Raw genomic sequence first — 14,695 nt, 5'->3', positions numbered from 1 at the left:
AACTTCATGGGCAAGTTGAGGTTTCCCTTAGAGTGTGAAGAAGAGGCGGCTTAAAATGATCCTTCTGCTTTTATTATTTACAGTCAAAATTTACAGCACACATCTTCATTATCTTTTACATACAATTTTAAAATCTGATGTTGAGCACACACGCGGCTTTTTGCAAGTCTTATCTTGAAAGTCTAAAATTGAAATGATGTCTTTTTCCAATGAACATGCCTTTTTTTACTGCAGTGGACTTGCTATAACCTCTGCTACTACACAGTGTCCTGCAGATTCCCCATGGAGCTTCAGAACCTGTCAGCAGGAATCTTATTACAGTAGCTTCCTCAAGCAAGATATGCAAGATGACAAGGGAAGTTCTCTGCCACATCCACATGCTCACCCAGGTTCTGCTGAGCTGTTTGTAGGGTGATGGTATTTTCCACATTGCAAGTCGTCAATATAGCCATGCTGGCAGCATCAAACACTGCTGTAGAGAGTGTTAAATGCTGTAATGTCAGTGTCACGTGCTCAAAGCCAAAACCAATTTACACCTGGATTAGCTGTATGTAATACCTTCCTGCCAAGTACTAATATCTGTTCTGAAGCAAAGGTTATCCAATTACCTTCAAAATTATGTGAATCCTTTAAATGCATTTAAAAAAAAAAACAATGATAAATATAATGTATTTTTTCTTTGTACAAAAATCCAACCTGCAAAATTGAATGCTAAACTTTATTTGGTGACTCCATAAAGGTTTTAAAAGCTGTAAGCAACCAAGACAAAAGGAAACACTTGAACAAAATGAACATTTAAAACCACATTTCCTCACCTTCAATGTGTACTGAAGTCTTCCTTCCATGCCTCTCAACCATGAACAATTCTTGCACTAACACTAATCAAGCATAATGATCTACAGCTAAAAGGCATGTTACAGAAAGAATCTGCAGAACTGGGCAAATTAGCATTGTAATTAATAATTTTTCCCTATACATCATCACGAAGTTGTAATTTAATTTCTAACTGGAGACCTAGAGGTCATAGTGAAAAAGTATCATCACAGCATCTCCTCAGAATATCAGAAGATATGTGAGAATTATCCTTCTGAGTTGCTTCAGCTGTGGTATTGATTTCCTGCCCTCACAACCCCACACACCCCCTGCACCCAACACAACACAGTTTCTAAGGAGAGAGGCACCACCTCCCTGCAGCCTGTTTTCCAACAGCATCCTCCGCCCCTGACTTTCAGTACTGGCTGCAGACTTCCCCTTTTTCCAACCACACCTATATTAGCAGATTTACAGGATTACAGCCTCCATTCCTATGGAACTGGGGCAGCAAGGACTTTACATCCTGATCTGACATAAGGGGAAGTATGCGCGTGAGATAATGAAATTAGAGTGTCCCCTGCTCAAGCAGACTGTCCATAGCAGGACACAAAGAAACCCACGCCATATCCCCACAGGAGCTCTCCAGCTCCCTCTCCTCACAGTGGAGTCCAGTAAAATTCGGCATCCTGGCTGACACCCATGCTAACTTGAAAAGCATCGAGGATAATGACAGTGCTCCGATTTCAGCTGAAATGAACTGGAAAAACATTTAACTTAGAAAGACAAAAAACTGAAATAATACAAAGTATGTAATTTACAGAGCATAACACTCCTGAACAGATTTTTACCAGGACTGTTCTGTCGAAATACAGATTTTAAAGATAGAAAAGGGTGATTTTGCAGAGTTAAATTACTTTAAACCTCCAAGGAGAAAAATCTTGAATTAGAGATATTTCTATTCTACTTTATTTATACTTCCTAAAGCAAAGAAAATTATTCTCACTGTCTATTATTCACCAAGAGCAGTCAACTACAAGCAAAAAAAAAAAAAACCTCTTAAAATAAATTTGGTTTCTTCTAGTGAAATCTTAGCAAGCTTGCTGAAAATACTTCAGCTATTTCAGAAAGGGGCTGCTAAAGTTTTAGGAAAGGACTTGCTTGCAGTTCTGTGTCCTCTGGGGCAGTTTGTTTAGCCCCAGACATACAAAAATTCAGAGGTTTGATCTTAGCAAATTCAACATGCCGGAGGCTTTGCAAGGCTATTCATAAAATTGCATGTTCGAAGAAATCAATTTAAGTTCAGTGGTGACAACTTTTTTTGATTCAAGTAAAAAACAATTCAGAAATCGAACAACTTCTGAAAAACTCTCACCAGTCTAAGTTTCCTGAGTAAGTTCTGTTAAAACACACAGATTTTATTAACACACCATTCTTCTGCATAAAGGTTTCATTTTCATCACAGAGAGCTTTCAGTGCTGACTGTACAAAACTGCTTTGGAAAAAGATGCTAAAACTGTAGCATCTTGACTGACAGTCTGAAATGTGCTTATTTATAATTGAAAGATTGTAAGGGCATCTTTCACAGCACAGGGGCAATGACAGCAAACTCTTAGAGGATACTGTATCCAAGTTTCTTTACACAAACAGTCATAGAAAGCACGCTTATGAATCTCAGTAAATCTTTTTTTTCCAAGTAGTTTAGCAAAAAACTATACACAGAACAGATGGCAACTGTTTCCCATCATTGCTTCTTCCTGAAGAAATCAGGGAGGATGCAATATTCAGAAAGTTTCCTTCCAACAGATCATTCATTATTTGCTTATGCTCCTTGTGTATTGTATTTAGACACATCCAAGGCTGTACAGGAATTGGCAAATAATTTTCAAAATCCAACTCCTTTTCATAAAGGCTGAAAACAAATAGAATACTATATATAAAATTACTCCATCTGAGAATGGTAAGACTGCACTGGGAAATTTATAAAGCATCTCAAAACCAAACCAATTATGCCAGGATCAAACGATTACTATAATTACTTTAGAATTTTATTATTATACATTTATTTGTAATTATTTATGTATGTATTTTATTATCAGGGTAGCAATTAGATTTTTAGCCAAAGATGTTGAATTCTAGATTAAAAGAAATCAGATATCATTAGAGGCAGTTTGTTTAGCCCCAGACATCAAAAATGGTATAAAGTGTTCAAGGTTTTATTAGTAAAACCAGCTCTTCCTTCAGCATTGCTGTCAGCTGTTATGTTTATCTGCTTTTCTTAGTCAGGAAATATGGAATCATTTGTGTTCTGAAGTTGAACCAGGATTCAGGGGAAAGAGAACAAAATTATTTTGCAGATAAATCACTTCCAAAAACCTGTGCACTGTGCAATGAAGCAGAGGGCATGCTTCTATCAGCAGCTTTACAAGCCCAGGAAGAGTCTGCATGTGGTGTAACTATTGAGGCCATATACTAACTCAATCATCCCCTTAAGAGCAGTGTTGAATGGATCAAAAACAAAACTACTGCTCATACTGTTCTTCACTGTCTGGTCAACTCCACTGTTCCACCTTTAAAACAGCTGCTCACTGCAACAAAATTTGCTATGAACAAATCACTTCAAGACACCTTTACAGGAAATAAAATTAACAAGACTTGGAATAAAAAACTTCTGTAAATAAAACAGTAACAGTCTGAAAAATAAAAGAAAAAAAAAGTTGTTTTCATATGCCTACTGCACATTGTGCTATTCTGGAAAGACGTACATTCTGTCAAGTCCAGCTGTACATTCTGCACTGGATGTCAGAGTCCACTTTTATGGCCAATCCTTGAAAGAATCCATTTTTATGCACAACCATGAAATGCTGGTAACTTCAGGAGCTTTTCAAGGAGCTCCCTACAGTTCTTTTTATAAATGATATTTTGTTTCATGGTTTGAAAATACTGGAGAAAATTACACAGAGCATTCATCAGTACAGAATTCAAATCTACTAATATTAAATGACACTCTACATCCTAGTCTTGGGAGGGGGGAGGAAACTAATATTGAAACTAAATTCAAACTGTGGATTGAATGAGCTGCATTTAAGCTTAACTGCTTTTCCTAGAAAAAAAGCTTTACCAAACCCATATTCTTTCTTAAGTCCTTGGTCTGAGAAAATCTCAGCTACTAGGACTCCTAACACAGTTCCAATATTACACTATAATCTGAAATATCTAGCATTAAAAAGGAAACCTACAGTTATGTAACATCTGTCTTTAGTAGAGAAGGCAAGCTGCAGTCTGGCACTACTTACAAGTCAAAACTGCATGAAGTCAAAAAATTCCTAATTTAGAAAGAAAATCAGATCAAACCCTGCACAGACTATTGCTCTCTCCTCTGCAGAGCAAGGTATTTCTTTGTGAAGGTACTCCCACATCTCCAGTCTCTTCCATACTTCCTACTAAGTACTACCCCATGAACTGGTACTCAGTTTTCCTATGAAACAGAAGCTGAAAGAACTAACGAGGACTGAGTGTACTTGCCCTCAACTGGCACCTTCACAACCTTATAGCTACATCCATACTAAAACCATCAAGTTGTTGCTTGCAAAAATCAGCTACAACCTCCTAACTCGTTCAAATGCTTATCAAAAATATTAATTAAAAAGCCCCAAATGACTCAAAATCCACGTAGGGTTCCATTTTTTTCCTGAACTGGGAAAATGCACATGTGTTTATTAAGATCCTATTATTACAGAGATACCTCTTCCTGAATTATGGTGCAAATGAGTCTGTATGCCAAAGTCAATAGTATGAATTTTATCTAACAGTAAATGTGAAGAAGAGAGAGAATAAAACAGAAAGAGAGGAGAGAAAGGGAGTGAGAAGTGATAGAATAAGACCCATCAAGAGACAAGGGGTAGACAAGAAAAATACCTCAAATCCTGCAGGCACTGCCAGGCTGAGAATGAAACATGCTCCCACACCATTGGGAACTGCCCAGTTGTACAGAATACAAGAATTAGAAGGCACAATTACATATGTGACATATTATCAAAGGAAGCAAAAAAGCAAGTATTTCAGGAACCACATACAAGAGATGACAGCAATGAGTTATACAAACCAGACAATTTTTGTGAAAGAAATTCAAGCATTCACGGTGGATGTGACAGAAGAGGCCACTGTAGAAAAAGTGAACAAATATCAACATCATGACAAACACGTCCAGGAACTCACAGCTGTGGCAGACATCATATTTGTGAGTGTTGTATGCCGAGTGCAGGGGAAATGGTATCACAGAAACTTCTGAGGGCCCTGTGTCACTCCAAGTCAAGGCAGGAGAAGACAGACCAGGCCTCAGAGCACACTTCTGCAGATACTGTGTGTGGGTCTGTGGGTAAAGCATGTGCTGTTCTATCACCTCAGCACCAATAAAGTTTCAGTGAATACCACGGGTGTTGGGCAGCCACAAACCAGCCGACATCAGGTGTGGACAGCACATGGGGATGACAATGGACTCGTACCATGAGGTGTCTCATACCATTCAAACAGGACTAAATTCTACTGATTTTCACTGAGGCGGACAGGCCACCTACACTTAATGTGGAAAAGCAATATGTACAAATTGTATGTGTTGGATAAATAGAAAGGTATCACCACCTGGGGATCCAGACAGGGTCCTGTTAGTCCTCTTCTTCTGGTCTTCCTGGTGGCGGGGGTCCCACACAACAGAGCTCAATGGGTTAATTATGTTCAGGTGTCCATGGGAATTCCAAGCATTTCCCCTTGGATGCAGGCAGGGGAGTTTTACACTGTTTTTTACAACACTGTGGATCTCTTGCAACACTGTGGATCATGCCCACTCCTTTGGAAACTGAGTCTGGGGGCATTTTGGGGGTCTTTGATGGTTTTGGCCCCTTCCAAGACATGAAGCTGCCTCTCATGCCAGCGCACGTGAGTCAGTTATGCCCCATTAGAAGGGATGAACACTCTCAGGCTTACGTGTGACACTTGTGTAAGAAAGGACAATTGGCATGATAAAAAGTACCTGCCTGTCTTCACAAGGCCTGCTTCTTACCTGGCTGAAGATCCAGCTTGTAGCCACTTCTGGTGGGTGTTCACCCTCCCTGTCTTGCATGGACTGATTTCCCATCACACACCACACCCCCATAAACTCTCCTCCTACTCCAGGGGAAAAGTGTGCAAACCTGGCCTCAGCAAAGCACCCTGCTGCCTCCACAAATGGCTGACTCTTTTGAGTTATTACCACTAACATTTCAGTCTCTCACAGTGTCACTAAGGCAAAATTTAAAGAAACAACAACCATGACTTAGAGAAATTCTCCAGCCAGAAAAGAAAAAAGTATCTTTGTGAATAATAGACATATTTCAGGAATCACATATTCCTTCAGAACCGCATGAAAAAGTTCTCTTCTGTGGCCACTCACACAAAAACCACACAAATAAACTAAAACCATCCCCTAAATAGTGCATTTTTCTGTATCTCTCAATAGAACCAAATAGCTGCTATTGTGAGAACTGTGATAATCAAATTAGAAAAGCTACAAGAATGAGTGACAGAACTCAAAATTACATTACACAATTCCACACAATGACCATGAACAAGCCACCAAGAGCACTTATGTTACTTATGTTTCCCAGACAAATCTGGCAGTTCACTATCTTTCAAGTAACACCATACCTGTATTTATTTGGTTGTTTACTTTGGGAACCGATCCGGTGAGATTCCTGCTGAGGTTGTCTTGCACAGCCTGAGCAGATGAAGCAGTTGATAATGTTGTATTATATCCCACGGGAACGTGCTGTTGAAGGGAATGAGGTACTGATGTACTCTGGCTAGAAAATGCATTTGTCTCTTTGAACTGTCCAACAGCAGGTAGACTCTGAGAGGTAAATGTCTGCCCATACACACCTCCAGCAGCCACGGGAGGATAGGAAACATTAGGATACATGGCACCAGAAACCACGGGCATAGCGTAGTGATCAGAATTAAGGGGAAATCCCTGAGATGCAACTGAAGAGCTGACAGAAGTGCTGTAGTGATTATCAAATGCTGAATATGACTGCTGAGCACTCACATGCAAGTAGGATGCAGACGATACTGCTCCTTGAACAGGTCTGTCACCGGAGCCCCCTGAATGGGGAGGAGTGTTGTTGTACAACTGATGTGACTCCTGTGCATTCAACACGTTGCTACCCACAGATGTCATCACATTTTGTGCTGGTGCTGAATAGTAACCAGGGTAGTAACTGGCTCTGTACTGATTATCCAGATGTGAAGCAGCAGCTTTATTGGGCACTTGGGAATAGTGTCCTGAAGGCGCACTGTAGTTTGGAAGATGTGAGCCATAGCCAGAGGGGAACTGCATCTGACTCTGCATAGGACCTGAAATGAAGAGAAAACATCACATGTATTAAAGGGGCATCTGCTAGTAGTGCCAACGGACTCTGCACTTGAACTAACAAACAATTGTTTTCTTCTATTTCTGAGTTTGATTCTCATCAGCAGAGAGAGAATAAACCAAGTATAATGCAAGCAAATACCCAAAGAAGTAGCAGAAAAATAGACTGCTTCCATTCTTGAAAGAGGCTTCCATGCCAAGACTGTTTGCCTCTTTAAGATTTATAGGAGGTTAATATTTAAAAAAATAGTGAGCAACCACAAGCACCAAATTGGTATTTGTAAGTGTTTGAACACAAGAGTTTGTGTTACAGAAACTGCCTGAATGTGCAAACTGAAAAGCTGCAGTCAAACCAGTACGTCAATACATAACAATATAGGTATTCTTTTTTACAAGTCTTCAACACAGTGACCAAGATAAAGAGTTGCAGGACAGTTATATTTGTCTTCTATGTTGTTATGTTTTACACTTTCAGGAAAATGGATGTTTTTATGAAACTACAGAGTATTTGACAAGGCATGTCATTTTCATTTACTCTGTGATCTCACATCAGGTGTAAGAGATGTTGGTATCAGAGAAACTGACCTCTGGTACCACTGCAATTGGCTCTGCAACATCCGAGGTTAATTACATGCTGGCCCAGCAAGGGTCAAACAAGGACTTGCCTGCTAGAGACCAAATGTTAACTATGCCCAAACTGATTTTCTCAGCCAACTGCTCAATGGGAAATCTTAAAGTTCTTCCCCATGCCCCATTCCTTAACCTTGTTTTTATTTTTAGTGAACCACAGATGCTTTTGAGTGGATAACTTGCTTTCTTAAAATTCCCACACCCTACTGCTTACATCACACAGAATGACTACGGTGTTATTTCCCACTCCCTGGCCAATAAAAACATAAACACAGCACTGGCCCACTCACAAATTAAATGGCAGCTGAGGTAATTATGAATAGTTGATTCTCCTGCTTAAATTTACAATGATTACAAAACTTAAGCATTACTTCTCTTGTCTTGAAATTCTGAAAAATCACTGTTCTCCAAGGAACCTCCAGATGTCCTAAGATTAACTTGCAAGGCAATTTTAATGATGAATTTGTTAACAGATTCCTAAAGCAAGGAACCTACTGTCCAAAACTGCTTTCTGGTAAAATTAAAAGTGCCCTTTCGTAACTGACAGCAAGTTGAGCAGAAGAGAAAGGGGCTAAAAAATTGCAGAACAGTAACTTGGACTGCTGGATCAAAAGACAAAAAAGCATTTGGGAGAAAAGCATAAAGAGCTCAAAAAAATTTATCTCGAGTTTTGAAGAGAGCATGTATGAGCTATGCTTCTGATTCACCTTCTTCTTGAAAAAGTGGGAGCTGCTTTACAGAGCTGTGTAGTTTTTTCTCCTTTAGAGGAAAATTATTTTGAACTAGCAAGCCATTAACAGCTACATGAACTTTGCCAGACTTTTGACCTGCTTTTTCAAGTTTCAAAAAGCAAACCCAAAATATGTCAAGGTTTATGGCTTTAAGCTGCTATGCCACCTAAGGTAGCAAGAAAATACATTTTATTTGAAAATAAAATGTGCATCTGTTCTACTGATATATGCAGATTTAACTAACTGAGCAGGTATAACTTAGAAACTGGTTTAAGAGCACCTGACTCCTAAATGAAAGGCTGCATATCAAATAATCTACTGCAAAGTCTTCTAGTACCTAGCTCTTGTTTCAAAATACACACCAGAAACAGAGATTAAATTACCAATACACGATATCAGCCTCTACATGTTAGAATGCAGAATCCTTTTTATTCACATTTTTAAGCAGAAACATCTATAAATACACACGTGAAAACCTCATTGAGACAGACAATATCTGAAAAATTATATTGATTTCAAGCTGCAGGTCCTTTGAAAGTAAGTTTTACAATTATAGATGAAAGATTATTCTCATTATCTGAGTCTTTTGTCCATTTGATTACAAAGAATGTGAGGAGAAAGTAATTTTTGTACTGCAACTAGTAGCTAAACCTACTGATAGTGACTAGATAACTGGACAGTTTTTAACACTGAAAATCAGAATATATCTTCAGTGCCATTTCAAAATCTGGTTAATTGCACAATCAGTCCCAATGTCTCACGTATTCCATCCTTCCAAAACATCTAACAAACATCTCAAAAAATTCCATAAGGGAGCTGAAAACCTCAGCTGCAGACAGCAGGTTTATCTCTACAAAAAGCAGTGCACCTCTCCTTCTACGAATAAATTAATACTTATTATATAGTATGCAATTATGTAAAGTTACAATGTGCAACTACACAGTCATTAACAGGTGAACCCCAAAATATCCTAATTATTTTTAAGGGAGGAGGGGAGCCACAACGCAAAAAAACCCCTCCAAACTCCCCCGCCCCCCCCAAAAAAAAAAAAGGAACAGTGCTATGGCTATACTGCCAAGTGAATTAGTAAGTTTTACCTGCTAATGTCACGTTTGGTTTTTATGTCCACACATTCCCTCAGCAGTATAATTCAGCCATATACCCTACCTACTTGGAGTCTATGGATGCTACACCACCAAATTGCCTTTCTATCCAAATCCATCTGTGAGCTTTCCAAAACTTTACCCACCTCCAGAGAAGACTCCCACAGCCTCCTCACACATCCTTTACCCCATGGGCAGGGGCAGCACCAGTGCCCCTTGTTTACTGCTGGCAAACAAATAAGCAGATGAAGGTGGTGCTGAGCTCCCACTGCAGCTCAGCCACAGAACTGGTGCCTCCTTCAGGAGGATTCACACAGCTTCCCATTTTCACAAAATATTCAGAGGTTTCCCATCTTTCACATCTCTGTCGTTTTTGTTAAATTGACTAAAACTATCCCCAGTCTGAGGAGGGATGAAAAACAAGGCTAAACAACATAATAATGAAAATTTTGCTTCCAAAATGCCAGTAGAAATATCAATGGCAGCCTTACAAACCAGCTGCAGACAGCATCAGACAAAACTATTCTAAAGAGTCATGGGAATTCAATACAATTATCCTCTCAGGGCTGCATTTCAATATATTAAACTGTTAGTGCTGAAGTCCTCCATCGCTACTGAAGAAATACCTCATCCTTCAGTACTGATTTAACAAGAGCCATTTTGTTATGCTGAAATTAGGAAATAGATCATTTTCTACTTAGATACAAAGCCACTTTTAAGACTACAAAAAAGCTTCCCAAACTTGTAAGAGAGAAGGAAGAAAATAATACCATACACTCAAGAAGTTACTTTTAAAAACAAAACAATCACGCCTAAATTTAACAAAAACTGAAGTCTCCAAGGACTTGGTCATCGAACCAGGCAAAATGCACTAATAAAAAACCTGAACATCCTTTTAAATATCATTCCATGTACAACAGGCTGTTTGTTTTTTTGCAAAAAGCACTCTCTTTCATTAGATGGCAGCAATTACATAGTTTTACCTGAAAAAGCCACATTTTATCAAATTAAAACACAGAGTACCCTAAAGGAAAACATACACCAGTGTTTTCTTTCAGCCAATACAGTAACAGCTCAATTCACATCAGGATCTTGCATACAAACTCCACTCCAATGACCTAAAATTAAATTTCCAAAGCAGTGACAATCCTGTTCATGAAATTTAGTTTCTATTATACAGTACAGAACTTTCCGCTAGTCTTTTTCTATTGCTATTCCCCTCTAATTCCTTTCCTATTTCCATCAAAAAAAACCCCAAAACCTCAAAATCTGTGTTGTAACTTCAGATTAGTGCACAGACAACAGACAGACCAAATCAAAAATTTTTGCAGTGCCATTGCTGGATGTCACAAAATGAAAAATTCAGGGTTATTGACTAAAGTCATCAAAAGGAACACAAAACCCAAAGTTATGCAATGAAGATTTAAAACTGTTATTGAACAGTGTATACACTTTTCAGAATCAAAGAGAGTTTTGCAGAAAATAAATGGACTATACCCTGGTTTTACACAAGCTGTTTATACCAATATTAGCAGCAACATGGAGTTAATTAATTAAAACAACAAACAGTAACAATGGCTTTTTAAAATTATTAAGCTAAGAAGACAAAGAGAAGATAGGATGACAGCTTCCATTTGTTTCTGTAAAACACTTCCAGGTAATTCATGCTGTAGCAGCTGTACCCTGATAATTACATGTTTTTTGACTAAAAGCCATATAAACTGGCATTTTCTGAACAACTTTTACAAACCCCAGCATCACAATACCGGTTTGATACAACTGAGGCATCAGTATCTCCTTAAAACCTAGCATTTAATGACCTTCATTTTCTTCAGTGACTGCCTCAGCATCTACTGTACAGGCATTTAAGAGCTTAGCCCTTAACTACCCCTTTGGACACAAGAAAAGCTCACAATTCTCACGTAAAATATTCTGTAGGTGCCCACCCTGCACAGAAAACACACCTGTGCAGAAAATACCATGACTCCAAAAGATTTAAAGTATGAGCTAGAACTCGATGCAAATAAGAGGCCAAATTTAGATACCAAACCAATATTACACGAAGAAAATTACCATGTAGGGGTTTTGAAGAGTTAACGTGGTGTGTCAATAAAGAAGTGATTTTATAGCGCACCAATTTAAAAACGCGGAAGTGTACACCCATTACTTTCATTCATACTACAGCCAGTCTCACTACCTCTCTACCTGAAATGGGCGTCAAGATTTTCTGACTTCAAACTATTCTGCCTTTGTTTTTCAGTGACCCACATTTCACTGGTCCAATGTTGCCCGTTCAGCCCAAATCCCAAGATCCAGCTGTGTGAACGCCCACCCACCCACTACTTTTAAGTTCATACGTAGCTGCAAAGTGACTACTTTCGCCCCTAACACGCGATTTTCTGCCCATTCCCACGCACGGCAGCCACCATCGAGGCCTGGAGGTGCCTCGGCCTCCAGAGCCTTCCTGAAACGCCACAAAACAGGCGCCACAACACCGGGCAGATCCAAATCCGCCAGGAGACGAAGGAGCGGATACCCCTCCCTCGCCCCTTCAGCCAAGCGGGAGAGGCTGCCCCTTCTCAAGTTCTCTCCGCACGCCGCCGCGGGCCCCGCGCCCTCCGGAGCACTCGGCGGGTCCCGCTGCCTTTCAGCGGAGCGCTCCGCGCCGCGCCGGATCCGCGGGCCCGCGCCCGCCCCGCGGCAGGACGGCAGAGCGCGCAGGCCCCCGGCCCCCGGCCCCACCGGGAGCGGCGCGGCTCGTCCCGGGGACCCCGCGGGCGGCCTCTCCCGCCCGCCCGGGCCCCGCGCAGCTCCCTCACCGTTCTGGCAGCGCGGCGCGCCGCTCGCCGGGGCCGCGGCCTCCAGGGAGCTGCCGGGCCCGCCCGGAGAAAACGCGGCGGCGGCGGCGGCTGCGGGCCGCGGCGGCAGCCCGGCGGGCGCGGACATGGCTCCTCGCAGCGCTTCTTCACTGCGTCCCGCTGCCGCCTGCTCCTCTCCTTCCCCCGCCTGGTCCTCCGCCGCCCCGATCCGCAGCCGGGCGCCGAGCGAGGCCGGGAACCGCGGGAGGGCCCGAGCGCCGCGCGCGCCGCCGCGGCCCCGAGCGCCGCCGCCCACAGCGCCCCCCGGCGGCGGCTCCGCCGTGAGGCCGCGCCCCGCCCGGCGCTGCCCGGCCCGGCCGCCGGGGGGGAGGGCACGCCGGGCCTCGCATCCCGCCGGGATTCACCTCGCCCGGTCCCGGCGGGAACGGCCCCTGTGGCGGGGCGAAACCGCCCGGCCCGCTTAGTCCGTGTGTGGCGGGGCTCCGTGCCTTAGCCGTGACTCCGTGGGCAGGCCGGGGCACGGTGAGGGGAGGCTGGAGGGATGTGATCCCGCCCCTCTGCTCGGCCTTAGGGAGGCACATCTGGAGTGTGGTGTTCGGTTCTGGGCTCCTCGGCACAAGAGAGGCGTGGAGCTCCGGGAGCGGGACCTGTGGAGGCAACAAAGATGACTGAGGGACTGGAGCATCAGGAATGGCTGAGGGAGGCTAGGCTTGTTAAACCTGGAGAAGAGACAACTGAGAGAGGATTTCATCAATATATATCTAAATATATATCTATATAGTGTATAAATACCTGAAGTGCGTTGCCAAGAGGATGGAGCCAGGCTCTTCTCTGTGATGCCAAACAATAGTACACAAGGCAATGGGCAGAAACTGATGCACAGAAGTTCCACCTGAACACGAGGAAGAACTTTATAGTGAGCAGATTGCTCAGAGAGGTTGTGGGGTTTTCTCTCACTTGGCTATCGAGAGATGCTGAAGAACCATCTGGACGCAATCCTATGCCGTGTGCTCTAGGGTGACCCTGCTTGGGCGGGGAGGTTGGACCAGGTGAGCCACTGTGGTCCCTTTCAATCTGACTGATTCTGTGAGGCTGCTCCATGTCCCTGCCTCAGGACACAGACATGTACATATGCAATACATACACCTGTCCTCATTTTGCCCAAGACATTTTTGTCTGTATAGATAATATATGCTATTTTAGGTATAAATGCATCCTGGAACGCACAGAGAGGTGATGTGTACTGCAGAGGGGAAAAGGCCTCACAAGGTGAGGTGAGGTGAGGTGAAAGCTCTCTGTCTGTAATTATTCTTGTACAGACAGAAAAGCCTTAGTGAAATGGGGTGAGCTGAGGCAAGGCTTTTCTTTCAGTGCTAGGAGTGCTCACTGCATTCTGTCTGTCTCCAGTGTGGATAAATGCTATCTATAGAGACAGGCCTTCACAAGACATGGCACGGTGAGATAAGGCAAGACTTCTCAGTCTCTGTGCAGAATATGTACTTCATATTCTCTAAACAGGAAGGAAAGTGTTGGAGAGCCTCTGCCATGGTTTAACCTCATCCAGCAACTGAGCACCACACAGCTCCTTCCCCCACCCCAATCCAGCTGCAAAGGGGAAGAGAATTGTAATTGTAAAAGTGAGAAAACTCCTGGGCTGAGATAAAGTCTATTTAATGGTTAAAGCAAAAGCTGTGCACCCAAGCAAAGCAAAACAAGGAATTCCTTCACCACTTGCCGTGGTCAGGCAGGTGTTGAGCCAGCTCCAGGAAAGCAGGGCTCCATCACCTGTAATGGTTATTTGGAAGACAAACACCATTACTCTGAATATGCCTCCCTCCCTTCTTCTCCCTCACCCAGCTCTATATGCTGAGCACACCACCACATGGTGTGGAATATCCCTTGGGTGAGTTGGGATCAGCTGCCCCAGTTGTGTCCCCTCCCAGCTTGTGCTTGCCCAGCTCCCTTGCTGGTAGGATGATGTGAGAGGCAGAAAAGACCTTGATGCTGTATAAGCACTGTTCAACAGTAATGAAAACATCTCTGTTTTATGAAGACTGTTTGCAGCAAAAAGCCAAAACATAGTCCACACCAGCTGCTGTGAAAAAAAAGAACTCTCTCCCCTGCCAAAACCAGCACATCCTTCCCCCTTGGCTGTCATTGACAAAGGATTTCTGTTCAGTTTACCACCTTCCACAGTCT

The 14,695-nt window shown here is 42.5% G+C and overlaps 1 protein-coding gene across 2 annotated transcripts in view; it reads right to left on the bottom strand.

Moving 5' to 3' along the window:
* Positions 1-12,777, bottom strand: part of SEC24B (SEC24 homolog B, COPII coat complex component) — a 43,517-nt gene extending 30,740 nt beyond the window's left edge. The window contains exons 1-2 of one of the 2 annotated variants that reach the window (XM_064417190.1): positions 12,497-12,777; positions 6,493-7,197 (exon numbers count right to left, since the gene is read on the bottom strand). In XM_064417190.1, coding sequence (XP_064273260.1) covers positions 6,493-7,197; positions 12,497-12,623 — 832 coding nt within the window. In that variant the 5' untranslated portion in view covers positions 12,624-12,777. The remainder of the gene's footprint in view (positions 1-6,492; positions 7,198-12,496) is intronic. The other variant, XM_064417189.1, reaches the window with a different exon arrangement.
* Positions 12,778-14,695: the final 1,918 nt, after the last annotated feature.

Source organism: Passer domesticus, chromosome 4 (assembly GCF_036417665.1).
Source record: "Passer domesticus isolate bPasDom1 chromosome 4, bPasDom1.hap1, whole genome shotgun sequence".
In the NCBI taxonomy this organism is placed as follows: Eukaryota; Metazoa; Chordata; class Aves; order Passeriformes; family Passeridae; genus Passer; species Passer domesticus.
Note: the sequence above shows the minus strand (reverse complement) of the source record. Positions and strands in the feature narration are given on the sequence as shown.